At 36.5% G+C, this 15,203-nt stretch overlaps 1 protein-coding gene across 5 annotated transcripts in view; it reads right to left on the bottom strand.

Annotated features, from left to right (window-relative positions):
* Positions 1–15,203, bottom strand: part of CPNE8 (copine 8) — a 70,971-nt gene that overhangs the window by 40,199 nt on the left and 15,569 nt on the right. For all 5 annotated transcript variants that reach the window (XM_053978597.1, XM_053978596.1, XM_053978599.1 and 2 more), the window contains exons 3-7: positions 10,510–10,556; positions 9,482–9,585; positions 6,495–6,534; positions 5,653–5,729; positions 327–390 (exon numbers count right to left, since the gene is read on the bottom strand). In XM_053978597.1, the coding sequence (XP_053834572.1) occupies positions 327–390; positions 5,653–5,729; positions 6,495–6,534; positions 9,482–9,585; positions 10,510–10,556 (332 nt within the window). The remainder of the gene's footprint in view (positions 1–326; positions 391–5,652; positions 5,730–6,494; positions 6,535–9,481; positions 9,586–10,509; positions 10,557–15,203) is intronic.

The following is a 15,203-nucleotide window of genomic DNA, read 5'->3' on the forward strand; positions in this document are numbered from 1 at the left end:
TGACATTCTGAATATTAGCTGTTGAAATTTGGACAAAGTACAAAAATCCAGAAGATCAAGCATGTGACAGCTGCTGAGACATTGCAAGAGACTGTGAGAGAGTGAGGACATGAAGGAGCGTTAGAGAGAATGCAAGAGATATTGAGCGTTGGCTTCTGATGTTTTCTGCTTCTCTCTAAAACTAAGGGCAACTTAAAGGAAAACAGTATTCTAACTTCTTACATAAATCACAAAATGCAAATTTATAAGTTATACCATTAACAATCTAGTGCAGTGTAAATCACAAAATTTTCATGTTATTTTTGGAAAGCAATGAGCACACTTACTCTGCAACACCCTAGTTCCTCTGCTGTTACTATGACTGTTCCACACTTCTTCCCAGGAATTCCTCTGCAAAAAAACACAACCACATCACCTTAGATCCTTAATATCATGTATGAAAGTTACAACTGACACAGAAAGCACAAGTTAAGTTTTCAAGTGACAGAGCTGATGGCATGCAATTCAGTTTCTGTCTTCTGCCACTTGTCCTGTGTAAAAAAGTTGGTTTATCCTAAGTGAATTGGTAAATGATTTGCATATTTATTCTAACTAGCAAGAAACAAATCAGTTTTGATTTTAAAGGAAACAGCATTCAAAGTTTCAATAGGTTGAAAGTATCCACCCTCCCATTGATGTTTCCTTTAGAGATGACTCTACAACTCATTTGTGAAAAACATCCTATTGCAAATTTTACTTAAAAAAAACCCTAAAATATAGTGAAAAGTAAATACTAGCATTATTTTACAACATTTATTCTGAAATGTCTATGAAGACACATAATAATCCCACAATCATATCTGATACAGGAGTTGCAAAAAAAATTACTATTCACCCAGACAGCAATTAAAAATACGGGCTGCAACACCAGAAATCCCAAAACAGTTCCTCAGCATAAAAAGCAGCAGAGAAACAGAAAACCCACAAATAATCTGATAGAAGTCAGTGCCAGCAGCCTTTTGGATGGGAACACACTCAACACAGAAGGCCATGGGCCTTATAAAAAAGAACAATATTAACATGATGGTTCATAAAGAGGTGAAATACTTCATCAAGATTAGCACAGAATTTCTCTACAGATCAAGTTCTCATTATTCAGGAACTAAAAACTCTACCAAATGACTTGTACAGTTTTTGATGCTATTAAGTACAAACTTCATATGCTTAAGTCTACATGCATGAAAGTAGTACTGGAACATTTGCACACACTAAAGAGTTGGTTCTCTTACAAATTCCCTTAAAAATCATTCATTAACAAAAAAATCCTTAAACCCTGAGAAAAACTGCAGTGGTTACAAATCAGGCAAATGGAACAAATTTTGACTAGCAATAATGTAAGAAAATAATACAATAATTTCAAGCTGGTCAAAACTTCAAGTATGAAAAAAAATTACTTAGATATTTATCATTACAGACCAGTCTTTCCAATTGCCAGAGAAATATGGTCAAATATTATGTTAAAGACAAGCACGTAAGACTTCCACTTGTTTAAATCCAGGATGCAGTGCCATTGCTCATCTTCCTTAGCTCTAAGGGATAGCTGGTAGTGAGCTGCCCTGGAACTGGTTGTATTGCACTGAAATTACAATAGAAAATTTATGTTTGGGCAACTAGTTTCTCAGAGTTTCTCTGGAAAGAGTTACAGATCAGGGTTTGTGGGGTAATAATGAGTAAGATAGATAGATAGATAGATAGATAGAATAACTGTAATCTGTATTACATAACTGCAGTCAACTCCACCATTCAGGGCTAGTTATTTGAAACTCAGATATAGAAAATGTGCCAGTCTAAGTGTGAGCAGAGTGCAAACTGAATAAAGGAAAATAAAATGTGAAAATCTACATTTCAGTGGGCCCTACTGGCTTGAGAGTCCAGAACCTGTAGGCTTCTCTGCAGTGATCACCTCTTTCTGGACAGTATTTGAAGGAGCAGGAAATGCCATTGTTAGAGGAACAGAACAGACAACCATTATCAAAGAAAGGTTTTCAATAATACTGCATGTCTATATAAGATACAGTCTTGAGAAGGAATTATTGTCTCCTTAGAACAAATGATTCCACAATTGAGACATCACATCTGCAACACCAAGAGAAGTTTAAAAGGACACTCTGAAGAGTACTTGGGCTTTAACAAGGACTGAAAGGAGGATCTTTACAGAGCCTATGTAAAAGATGACTATTTATGTGGAAATTCAAACCTGAGAGGTGAAAAAGAGCCTCCAATTTTGCAAGCTGGAATTGCAACGAGGCAGAGGATGGAACATCTTTCACGTCATTCAAAAATTTACAGGCTTATCCCTGAATTTGCAGAGCCTAGCCCTCTGATAATAGGATAGGACAAATATATATGGGAACTTCAGGTATTTTTCTATCAATTATGTTCACAGCAAGATGACAGGAAAAAGAACTTCACATAATAGGCCAGCTGGCTCCAGTAGAGCCTCATTAGCAGGCAATGGCACTCAGATGTGAATAACTAGTATAGTATGCTCATTAAGCTTTGCAATGGCCCCATCTCCTCATCAAAGGAAATCCCTACAGGAATGCACTTAGCAGATCCTGAAAAAAAAAACATTGCTCAGAGTTATAAATGTTGCTAGCATATTCTCTCTAGGAAGAGAACGTGCAAAGATCTAATTCTGGATAATGTCTGAGCAGGTGGCACTCTTGAGAGAAAAATGAAACCACGCCATTTCAGGAAGTCGATGTATCTGCACATTATCCTTTCATGCCAGTACAGCTGGAACACATGAGGCCAGGCAGAGTAAATCTTACACATGGAGCTTGTCTTGAGAAGGCATTTAATGAATCTAGTAACATAACAGGTAAAGAGAACAAACATTACTGTTAAAATGTCACATTATCCATTTCTTCTTTGAATTACTAGAATTATTTTCCAATAGAAATTATCTAAAACAAATGTTCACATTTGTATCTGGCCAGTCTGTAAAATAAAGTGCAACACTACAGTATGTTGTTGAACAAAAAATGCTCACTGTCACAAGGATAACAGGCTACCACACTAGAATACTGGGAGCAAGACTGACAGACTGCATAAAATTCCAAGTCCTTAATGATATCAGAAACAGAGAGGGAGGTTCAGGGGACAATCTCACAACTGCCAAGAAGAAATACTGTCAGGTTCATGCCTCAGAGGTGTAATCCACTGGTGCTTGTAACACAAATGAAACTGCAAGGCATGCATGCCATGTAGGCAAAGAAAAATGTGAACTGTGTACCTTCACTTTTGTACTTGCCAAGAAGATTAGTGCAAGGTGTGTTACAGCCTTCCTGCCTGACCACAGCAATGGTGACCTTCTAGGCTTGAGATGTTTAACTTTGAGGAAGGATAAGACTACCCTTTCACTGCAGACTTCCTAAGGGAACTTTCCCTGATGATACGTAATCTGACTTGAAGCTGGACAGCTCACAGCAGTCATGGAATCCTGAATTGTGTAAGACATTTGCAAATTTGTGTAAGGCATTTGTGTAAGGCATTTGCAAATGCCTAAAGTACATAGAGCTTCTTCTAGAGAAGAATAATCTTCAAGTCTTTCTAATTTTCATTTTGAAAGAACATCAGAGCTTACTTGAATGCCAATCAGTGAATGGAATTTGAGCTTCTCAAACAGCTTAAGTATAAAAAGTGCTACTTCTGTAGGGTAGCTGATTGGGACTAAAACATCACCAAGCGTTCTCTTCTTTATACAGCCATTGGCAGAGAACTGAAGAGGGAAAATGTTAATGAACTTCAGAAATATGGTGAAAAGATAAAGCTCTCTTAACTCACAGATCATAAAGAGCATTCATGCTATGAGAACACTGATTTGACTTCATAAAGAGAGCAGTAAACTCAAAGCAGCAAATATCCCTAAGAAGGGAAGACATGCAATATTGTCAATTAAATTCTCATTGTTTGACTATTAAGAGACATTAAACACACATCTATAAACAAACAATTCTGAAATGGAATGCAAAGTTTCATGAATAACAGAAATGTCTTCTAGACACCCAGACTTCAGAGAGTCCAGAATGGACAATCACTCAGGCACAGTTGTCAAGTCACAGCACTGTCAAAAGCAGCAACAACAAAATAAAACAGGGACACTATGAAGAATTGATAAAAAGTCAACCATGTTCTCATTAACATGTGTCTACATATTGGGTCCACAATACAAGACAGTATCAGAATCCAGACCTGAGAAATGCTTGTTTACCCAAGAGAAAATATATTACACAGGCCAACACAACTGTGAAGACCTCTTTTCTACAGAATCTTCACTGATATTTTTTCTTTTCTAATAGATCATTTCAAACTTTGAACTTCACCTGTTACTCATTTCAGACTTCATTTAACTTGTACCAGATGCTAACTACTGAATGAATGCCTTTTAATCTACATGTTCAAAATAAAGTTCAGAAAAAAAAAGTGTACAGCACTGAATAATTTACTAATTGAGGACAGAAACAAATAAGACTTTCAAAGAGTCAGGTAAGATTCATCTTACGAAATACAGGTGTCTCCAAAGTTAGCACTTTATCTGACCAAGTGACCACAGGCTTCCAGTAGAATCAACTGACAATCACTCAATCCAGTCCATGGAGTTGTGACAGTGCAATTTGCTGAGGCAGCTGGCATAAGCGAGGCCTAGACTGTAGAACAAAATAGGGCCAACCTCTTGTCCCGATTGACAAGACAGTGTTTCTATGCTCAAACTGTGCAGCCGTCAAGAATCAAAACATGGCCAGAACAAGCAGTGACTTGTTGCGTGTTGCCATCCCACAGTGCTGGGGCTCTGGTTCTCCTGGGACAGCCCCGGAGCTGGGCAGGGGTTGTCTCCTTAATTGTGTTACTGGAGGTCCCCTGCCCATGCCTTGTACCTCTGTGATTCTCTGAGTGTGTGGAGATGGGTTTCCATAAGCTGATGACTCTCCTGGGATGGGCCTGAAAGCAGCCAGGGCAAGGTATTTGGGCTCCCCCACCTACCATTGGGACACTCCTCATTTGTTCGCAGACAACCTTTTTAATCACATAACCTAACACAACTTCTCTATTATGACACTTACTGTACTGGTCCTCAAGGTTATTTCCTAGACATGTTTTAAAAAGTTTAAAATCCAGAATGGGATTAAGGGGAGAATCACAAAATACTGTTGTCTAATAACCACAATATTTGCTGATGTTAATAATTTTGTGTGATTGTATTAGAAATCTGATAATCTGGTCAACTGATTCTTCACTGTTTCTTTGTGAAGGTTTTTTTCAGGAATTCAAATGCTTGAACAAAAGGTAATTAAAGTTTTATGATGTGGTAATTTGCAAACTAGAACAAAAAACATTTTTTAGATTAGTACACTCAACCTATTTCTAATACAAGATGTAACAAGGTTGACAAAAATTACAGATTAGTTAATTCCTGTGCTAATTGTCCAAAATGAAACCTAAATTATCACAGCCTATATAAAGAAAAATTTCTATTGCATGTAACTATTTACTCTCTCTTAAAAGCCAGATCTGTCAATTCTGTATATTAAGATATCTCACAGCAAAAAAGCTCCACAACTCTAGCCTCATGCAGAAGTATGCATTCATCCAACATTCCAGAATACTTACACAATTGATTTTTCCAGTCTGCTCCCCTGTGATCCCACTATTTCTCCCAGTGTGCAAAACATCTGTCCCAAAAAATCCTGAAAAGTAGTAACATAAAAACTCAGAATTCATATTTCACACAATGAAATTAGGTTTCCCCTTTATCTGAGCTGTTCCCTACTGAAGAACAGATTCTGCTGAACATCACATCTTAGTAATAACTATGCAATAGTGAATCAAACAGACTCACTACCACCTATTTGACATAAGAGTAGGTTACATTTACAGATGCAATTCTAAGGCACTACACAATCACTACAGTGAGGATGTAATTGGAGATCAATGGCTAAAAGTCTCATCTTTTCACAGTGAAGCACACACACAGTATTCCTTCTACTATGCTCTTTTCCTTTGCTCCAGGTTCTCAAAGGTTCTCTTACCAAAGCCTTCCTGTATTTATTTTTAAAAAAATTCACTGAGAAGCCTCTGAATTCTACTCTTGCATCTCTAAATGTTAAAGTTACTATTTCATCACTCCCACTTCAAGACAACATGAGTATAAAAGGTTTCTTCTAACAATGAGACACAATAAAACATGCTTCAATTTTAGGACCCAAAAAAGTATAAACTAATTGCAGCATATTACATATCTGAAAAGGTATACATGCATGCTCAAATATGCCCTTTGCAAGAGAAATGTCCCATTAACATTATACTCATTAGCATTATATGTTTTTACTCATAGCAAATCACTGTATTTGTCTCTGTGTATCTGATATTACTTACAGTCAAAAGAATATAAACATACTTAAGAAATGTAAGCATTTTAACACAAGGAATTATAATAGTGAGGAAGAACTTACATGTTTTGACAGGTTAGGACTCTTTGAGTCAACATCATAGCTTAGGAAAAAAAAAAGAGAAAATTTATATCAGAGTTGCCAGATGACATAACTGAGGACAATTATGTAAAGAAACAAAAATCAAACAATTCTTTCACCTTGCCATGTGTGAAATTTACACAAACAGATTTGTGAATGGAGGTTCCCCAGTAAGGAAGACAAATTGCGTCATCATGTATTACAGGACTATGGTTCACTAGTTATATATATATATATATATTCACTAGTTATTTGAAATGAAATCATTTTCAACAAAGTGAAAGCTTTAAAGATAAATTCTTCTGATATTCCTGTTTGAACAGTGAAAGATGACAAAAAGCAGACCAAAAATTAAAAATTAACCCTAGAAAACAAACTAACTAGTAAATTACTTTCTTAGGTAATTTTTCAGTCATTTGAATAAGCAAATAGAAATAACTGACAATAAACTAAACTGCTTTTAGCAAGAGTTTTACTTGTTCTTCTGAGTTTATCATAACCTTGGTCTTCCTCCAGCTAGAAAATGTCATTGTTTCCCTTCCATAATCAAGTCAAGAGTTAAAAAATGTTTCTCTCTGAATTTAAGAGACATCGTAAAAAATAATGTAAGAAATTCATACAGGATCACTAATCTCTATACTTTAATAGTCCCCCATCTTTATCAGATAATGCAAGTAATATTCTTACCAAATAATCCATTCAGATTCAATACCAGTAACTAAACTGAAAAAGTTTTCATCTGCTATGTTACTGCCTATCTCAGGCTCCCCTGCATGGAATGCTATCCCTTTGGTTGTGCTGCCACAACTGGTTGCTGGGATGCATCATGGACCAGATCACAAGTCAGGATGACAGGAATACCAGAACATAGCTGGATGTGGTGCAGCACAGTCAACGCATTAGAAACATATTCATAAAGAAAAGAAATTCCTACAAATACCATTAACATGAGTTAAAACCTCCAGTTAAAAGCAAACTATTTGGTGAAATTGAACAGAAAGACATAACTTAGAGAAGTTATTTGACCTGAGAAGAATTTGACCTGAGGGATAGCTACAGAAGTAAAACAAAGAATGACTTCATTGACAAAATCACTTACTAAGTACCAGCTGTGAGCAGAAAGGGGCCTGTGACACTGATGGCTGTACACTGTCACATTGTCGGGGGGGGGGGGGGTCATGGTCATTTATTGAAACACCAAATATCAAAGATAGACTTGCCACTTGATCTTTTTTTTTTTTCACTGCAAAATATATGAATCATATAAGGAATTTCTTTGAAAAATAACACTTTGGCCAACAGTAGTACACAATTTTGCCAAGGAAATGAATATAGGAAGCTTTCTAAAGCTTCAGAATGGGGATTTAGTCCATGACTGGCTATGTGAGATTCACATTTCTAACTCAGAGTTCTAAGATATTTAATTTTTCAGCTATCATTTTTATAGGGCTCTACAGTAAATTCATGCAATATGGCTATCTGGTCACTTGCAGGCAAAGACAGCAACAGCTATTCAGCTTTGAGTTCAGAACAGACTTGTATCCAGGTAACTCAGAACAGCAGCAGAAAGCAGTCAGGTCTTTCTTATAAGTACAGATAATGTGTGATATTTACAGCTTTTCATAAACAGACAGGAGTCCATTTCTCTGGCTACATAAAGAATTAAACAGGGGACTGTGTTTTCCCTTCCAGGTCCGAGTCCTTTCCAGACAACACTTATCCAGAAGGTCTTTACAGACTCCCCTTTCTTTCTGTAGACTGAGTTTTCTCTTTTTCAGTTCACTTCTTTCACTTCTCATTTCTACTGCACTGCACCCTCCCCATACCCTACATGCATCCTATGAGAAGCAGAAGGCAAACAGCTACAGATTTCCACATAGCCCCCACTGTGTGGCTGTTTCAGCAATGCTTTATACTTGGAGAAGAATCCTTTATTTCACAAATTGATTAGCTCTGACTTAAAACTTATTTTAAACAACTCACAATAGTTATACTCCACAGATTGAATGACATTAAACCTAACTTTCAAAACTACAATTAAAGTCTGCATTAGGCTTCCATTGTGATTTGTACCAAGCCACCTCAAAGCACCCTGTAATCTTCCTGGCTTTAGTATTTCCTTTCATTCCTTGAAAGAGGTGGTCTAGTACATCTTACAAAGGAAGTGAAAAGAAATAGGAAAAGGATTCTTCAACTAAAAAAGGACATACAAAGAAAATTTGTGGCCACAATGCATAATGTGATGCAAAACTGCAGCAAAAACTTAATTATCTATGAGGATTATTCATATTCTCTCCTAGGGCAAGGTTAAGAAAGAACTGCTAATAAAAAAAGAGGATGGAAATTAAAAAACACAAGACAACCTTGATTATCACAGAGACTGAAATAATCAGAAAGGACTGAAATGTAAGAGATGACATGCAATGGTGACATGAGCTGGTGACTGGACTTTCAATTCTATTTTCCAAAGAATGAAGTGAAAGTCAAAACAATTCCACCAGTGGAATGAAATGAGCACATCTGGAATAATGCCAAAAGCCATCTATTTCTCAAATAACTGCTGTTGTTTTAAAATCTTAAAATTAATATATTTAGATGCATAGTAAAGAAAATTTTGGCTTTGTACTACTTTTACAGTATTTTATTTCTGGACAGTATATCTGTACCTGTTTTGCTGGCTGTGTTGCAAGAATATTTTAACGTTTTGACATTTTTTAATTTATATTTTCTAGAAGTAATAATTGTAAGCATAATTGTACTTTGACCAGTTAACATCTGCCCATTTCTTAAAACTCAGTCATTATTATGTTACACATTTTTTTATGAGGAAGCAACACTAAATCAATTGTGTATTACATTAATTTATCCTATGTCAATAGATACCATCTCTCTTCGAGTAAATTTTATCCTGGACAAAACTCTACATGCTTACAGAGCTGCAATATTAGAGTCAAAGATTGTTAACTTACAAATCAAATCGCAGATTCTCTCTTTCTTCAAAGAAGTAGTCCATTATAAATTTTCTTACAAAATCTGGATTTAAAGTATTATCAATTACTTCTGTTCTTCCAAACTGTAAAAGAAAAATGTAAGTTTAAGCTATATGCTAAAAGGAAGTATAATTAGACTGCCAATACTGGGAATATGTGAGATCTATGACAGCCTGGAAAAACCTCTCAAACAGATGCCATGAAACAAAATTACTGCATTCACATGAATAGACCTGTGGATGAAGACAGTGGCAGAAGACCTCATATTACAATACAGAGTGGTACACACTTTGCATAGTATAACCTAAACTTCATCATCATCTTCAAAGCCAACAAAAATCCACCGTTTCCTTAGAAAAAGCACACACAAAAAAAAAAAACAACCAAACACAACAGCAAGAAAAATCTTGCATATATTATTTCTGACAGCTTTAAATATTAAGGAACACAATCCTTCCATTGCATATGTATCATTTTTGCACTGTCCACCTCCTATTTCACCTCAGTTCAACTCTCTATCGCTCCTCTCTCTGAGCTTTTGGCAAAAAGCCTTTTCCTTCTTGATGTTTATAGGAAGTGCCTCAGCCCTGTCAAGCTGAAAATATTTTAATTTTAAAAAATTCAAAGGTAGATCTTTACCACTACTACAGACGAGTTTTGCTGACACTGACCATCACCACAGCTCAGTCCTGTTTGAATGTCTTCCTCTCTTGAGAGCCACAAACTTCATCCAAATTGACAGCTAAGTCTGGTTTAATTTATCTGAGGGAGACTGTAAAATGAGAAACTCATGTGTTTTCTCTATTTTGTTTTCTTTTTTGATGGAAATGTGTGATACAGATATGAAAATTGAGATCAATAAGACTATATTTTAAATGTTTGCTAGGACATAGGACCCCCATAAGCCTAGCATGCCATTCAAGAGACAATGTCAGGCCCTCTTCTGCTAGGACAAATGACCAGCCTTAAATATACCCGAAAGGTATATCTATGAATATGCACCTTACCTCTCTCCATTCTTTGTTTCCCATTGCTTGTGTGTACAAAACACAGACTGTGAAAAGAAAAAAAAAAAAAGTTTGGTTATTTTCAAACTTTAACATATCCTTAAATTAACTAATTTTGTAGTCTCTTATGCTGTGGAAATTAGTAACTAGGACAATCAAATAGTAATGTTTTCCCTCAGCTCTCAACAAGCTTAACCAGACTGGTGATCATGTGGAATAGTTGCAGAAATCAGCTAATAAATGGAGTGTTTCTAAAATGGGAAGCAGCACTTAGGCCTGACCTCCAGCAAAGCACTTGACAATCTTTAAAGGCAAAATTAGATAAAAGCAGGTCTTCTTTAAGTGTGGGTGGTCAGGCTATTCTAGATAACCTTATGCACGATTACCGTAAAATATACTTCCTCCAAGAGAGAAGAAAATTGAAGTAAAAAACCAAATGAGAACCCTACTGAAAAGAAACAGGAGAAACAGAAGCAGAGGAAAGGAACAAAAAAGACTTCCTGGATTTTCTTCCTTAATTTTGCTTCAAATTATTTATATATATTTAAGCATCTCACATATGCATATTTTATTTTTTTAAACTAAAGCCTGACAAAAAATAGAATCAATTAAATTTGCTGATCAAACCTGATTTTGAAAGACCAAGCAGAACAATCCCACAGGTGTCACTCAGATCTCTATTTCCAGTAGAGCACTCACTACACATTAAGCTGCAGCTTTCATCACAAGGACTGGTGACAGGAGTTCAGTGATTATAATCAGGTCTTTTAAACACTATTTTAAGTACAGATCATTTGCACTGAAGGAGTGCAAATGATCTGTAGAAAATAAAGTTTATTTTCTACAGTCCTGAATGAGTTGCAGGTAACTATGATAAAGCAATTTTTACCTGAGACTCCCTTTCAATCCCTTTCTAAACACCAGAAATATAGATTTTTCAACTTTTTTTTTCCTCAACAAGTTCTTTTCCTGTACAAATCATTATTTTTTAAAAGAAGGCAAAAATAATAGTTTTAGGTTGTAGCCTTGAACAACAAAGGTAGAGGTTTGATTTTATTTGCAGTGAAGTCAGAATCATTAACAGACGAAAGCAGAAATGAAGTGAACCTTCTAACTGCATTTTCTTCTTACTTAAAATGCATTTGCTCCACACCAAAAAAAAAAAAAAAAATCCCCTTAGGCAGTAGAAAGTAAGATGAGAAACAGAAAAAAGCAATTTCAATATTTTAGCTCACATAGAAGCTAAAAGTTAACACTTTTAGGTCTTAAGTAAGATGCCTTGTAGATGAAAAAAAGCTTTTATAAAAAAAATATTCAAAATAATTCTCAGGAGATGTCCATCTTTCTCCATTTACTCTAAATAAACCCTTGCAATCATGTGCCTGCCTTTGGTTACTGTTTATAGTAAGGTGAATCCAAACCAAAAAGCCTATTTTTACAACACACTCTGGAGTAGGCTGCTAGAGTGTATTACATGAAGAATGAAGTGAAATGGGAAAATGTGAGAAAACAGAATTAAACAGAAGCTATGAAATCAGCTAAAGAAAGTTCTGGAGGTTACTGAACTTCTGACTACCCATCCAGAATTGTAGAATCATAGAATATCCTGAGCTGGAAAGGACCCAGCTGGAAGGGATCCATCAGGATCATCAAAGCCCAGCTCCTGGCCCTGCACAGGACACCCCAAGAGTCACCCCATGTGCTGAGAGCATTGACCAATCACTTCTAGAACTCTGTCAGGCTGGTGCTGTGACCACTTCCCTGGGGAGCCTGTTCCAGTGCCCAACCACCCTCTGGGTGAAAAACTTTTTTTCTAATACCCAACCTAAACCTCTCCTGACACAACTTAAGGCCATTCCCTCGGGTCCTGTCACTGGTCATCACAGAGAAGAGATCAGTGGAAGATGTAGACTGCAATAGGGTCTCCCCTTCTAGGCTGCAGATGTGGCCGATATTTTAAATATAATAAAAATATAGACTAATAAGCAGTCACTTCATACAACATTTTCTTGTGAGTAAAAGGTACAAGTCTGACAGGGATACATACACCTCTGCATCTCAGACTGACATTTCAAAAAAAAAGTGAGCCCTAATGAAAACTATAGAAAAGACATATATTTCAGTCTTTCTGATAAATATTTTGTAAACTTAGAAAAATTTAAAAAGTGTTTCTGCCTTCCCTCTAAAATGCACCCCATAAATTTTAGGAAACCAACCATGATATTGGTCTCCATCAATGTTAAGATTCACTATCTCAAATGGCTCTTGGAGAGAGTTTTGTAAAGATCCTGATACATTAATTGCAGTAATCACTAAAAAAACTTTGTCAAATTCATATCCAACTGAAGAAATGCAGATAAATATGGTAAAGTTGATCTAAAGCACTTGAAATTATCAAACCAGAGATTAAAGGCTCCATAAAGCAACCCATTTTTTAGCAGAAAACAGTTAGCAGCATTGTCATGAGGGAAAAGAAGGAATACAGGGGGATAAATAATATTTCAAAAGCCATCATATCATGCAACCACATCCTAAGACAGAGCTAAAAATATAGTTTTTCTCTCATAATCTCAAAAACTGAGGTAGCAATGACAAAGTTAACAGCAGCACACTGATGAAGAGTAACTGAGAAACCCTTTGGAAGGCTTTGCCATATGAGTTGTTCTAAGAGAAGATACAGCTACATCTATAGTCAGGAATATTAATATTTAGTAATTTTTAACTCTGGACACTGATTCCACAATATCATATTCAAGGTAAATTTAATTAAATCTTGCAATGAAAAAGAAGGTGGAAATGTCAACACTTATTACTCTGCTATAGATACAGTTCCCAAAATATTATAGATTATTATAGCTTGCACCTTCCTATTTTCCCAGACAGACTGGCCTCTGGTCCTTTCCCTTTCAATGAATATATGCTTATCCTTTAGTCTGGCAACTACTGTTACATCAACATTGCCCATCTCAGTTTTCCCAAACACAACAACACATCTACTCCATTTCAAGGAAGACTTACCCACAATGAAATTGACCCCATGCTACCTAAATCTTTGCATGGTACCAGTTCTAGCAGGGCTCCCCAATACTCTTCACTGACCAGCTTTTACACCTTGCAGGCAGAGGTGCCCTAAGGTCCCTTTGTCCCAGCTGCCAAGAGATTCTTCTTATTGTTACTATCCTCTATGGGGAGATTTCCCAGGGAAGGGTTTTTATATTTTCAGTCGTTCATCCTGGACTCTTTTGATGATCAATACTCAGCAGCCACAGGGCTCCACAGGAGAAGTGTGATGCTGCCAGCACAGCTCTGCAGGGCTCAGCTTGAGTCGTCAGAGCACGGGAAGAAAACAATTCTGCCTGTCATTAGACAGGAGAAATGTGCCAAAATCTGTATCTCCTTGGCAGGTCTTATCCCTGCCTCATCAAGGAAGCACTACTTTAGCTCAGCTTTCTATAAGAAAATAAAACAAACCAACAAACCCATTGATTAAAAAAAATATATATATTCCTAGTAAAGATGGTCTCCAAACTCTCCAGCTCTACTGGAGAGCAGAATGCTCCAGACACTACAGTAAATCAGTATATATGACTTGCTTTGACTCCACTCAGCAGAAAGCACTGTCAGTAATAGGCTTCAGTATTGTTTAAAATACTTCCTGAGCAATGGCTATCTAAGCCTGCCCCATCTATATCTACTATCTCTACAGTTACTTCTGTCACTTGCCTTTGTGCATGCAAAGTGACGTATTCCTCTTGGCATGAATATTCTAGATCGCAGGGAAGTTGTCAGAACTGGAATACTGAGTAACAATTACAGTATAAAAAAAAAAGGCCAAGCATATCTCCCAAGAGAACCAGGAAAATCACAAGTTCCTTTTTAATTTCAGGAGAAGGCTGTTTATATTGACATGGAAGTCAGCTACATTCATATGTGTTCCTCTGAGAAAAAGAGCAAGAAGATAAAATTGGACTTTCACTATCAGTATGATCCTTAGATAAATACATTGGAGTATGAAAAGCATATTAGAACTCGCCTAGCCAAAAGCAATGAGACCTCAGCATATAGAATGACTCTACATGGTTCTTTCTTCTGAGATCTAATGGGGCAAATTCAGTGGCTGTAAAAGTGGATCTTGTGGCAGCGGCAGGATGCTGATTTTGACACATTTTTAGCTACAGAATAAACTTACTGTATACAGGGCAGCCTAAGAATGGCCTCTGTGAATAGACATTGAGGAAAGTTGTCCTGCTATACTTCCAGACATTTTATACTACTCACCCCTTTTACAGTAGGGCCATAGCTCTGTGCCCAACTCAAGGACAGTACAAGCAAACAAACTAAACTGGCTACTTAAAAAAAAAAAATGCAGAGGACTAAAACTGCATGTACCCTTGTTGGAGAATACCCAAAATCAAAGCTGCTCTGACAAGTAATTTCTAGAGTGCAAATATAATATGAGTACTTCCAGAATCAACAGTTTCCCCCTTCTCTGTTCACCAAAGACAGTATCACTGTACTCCATGGTTTTATACTGCTTACCTGTGACAGACAGGCCTGATTGGCAGCATAATTGGGTACTCACTACTGGAGACCAGATCCTAAAGCACACCACCAATTTGAGTGCTTTAAGTAAGCTATTTACATTAATTGAAAATGATGTCTCAAACTGATAAGCAAGTTTATGATACTTTAAA

The sequence above is a fragment of the Vidua macroura genome, chromosome 5 (genome assembly GCF_024509145.1).
Source record: "Vidua macroura isolate BioBank_ID:100142 chromosome 5, ASM2450914v1, whole genome shotgun sequence".
In the NCBI taxonomy this organism is placed as follows: domain Eukaryota; kingdom Metazoa; phylum Chordata; class Aves; order Passeriformes; family Viduidae; genus Vidua; species Vidua macroura.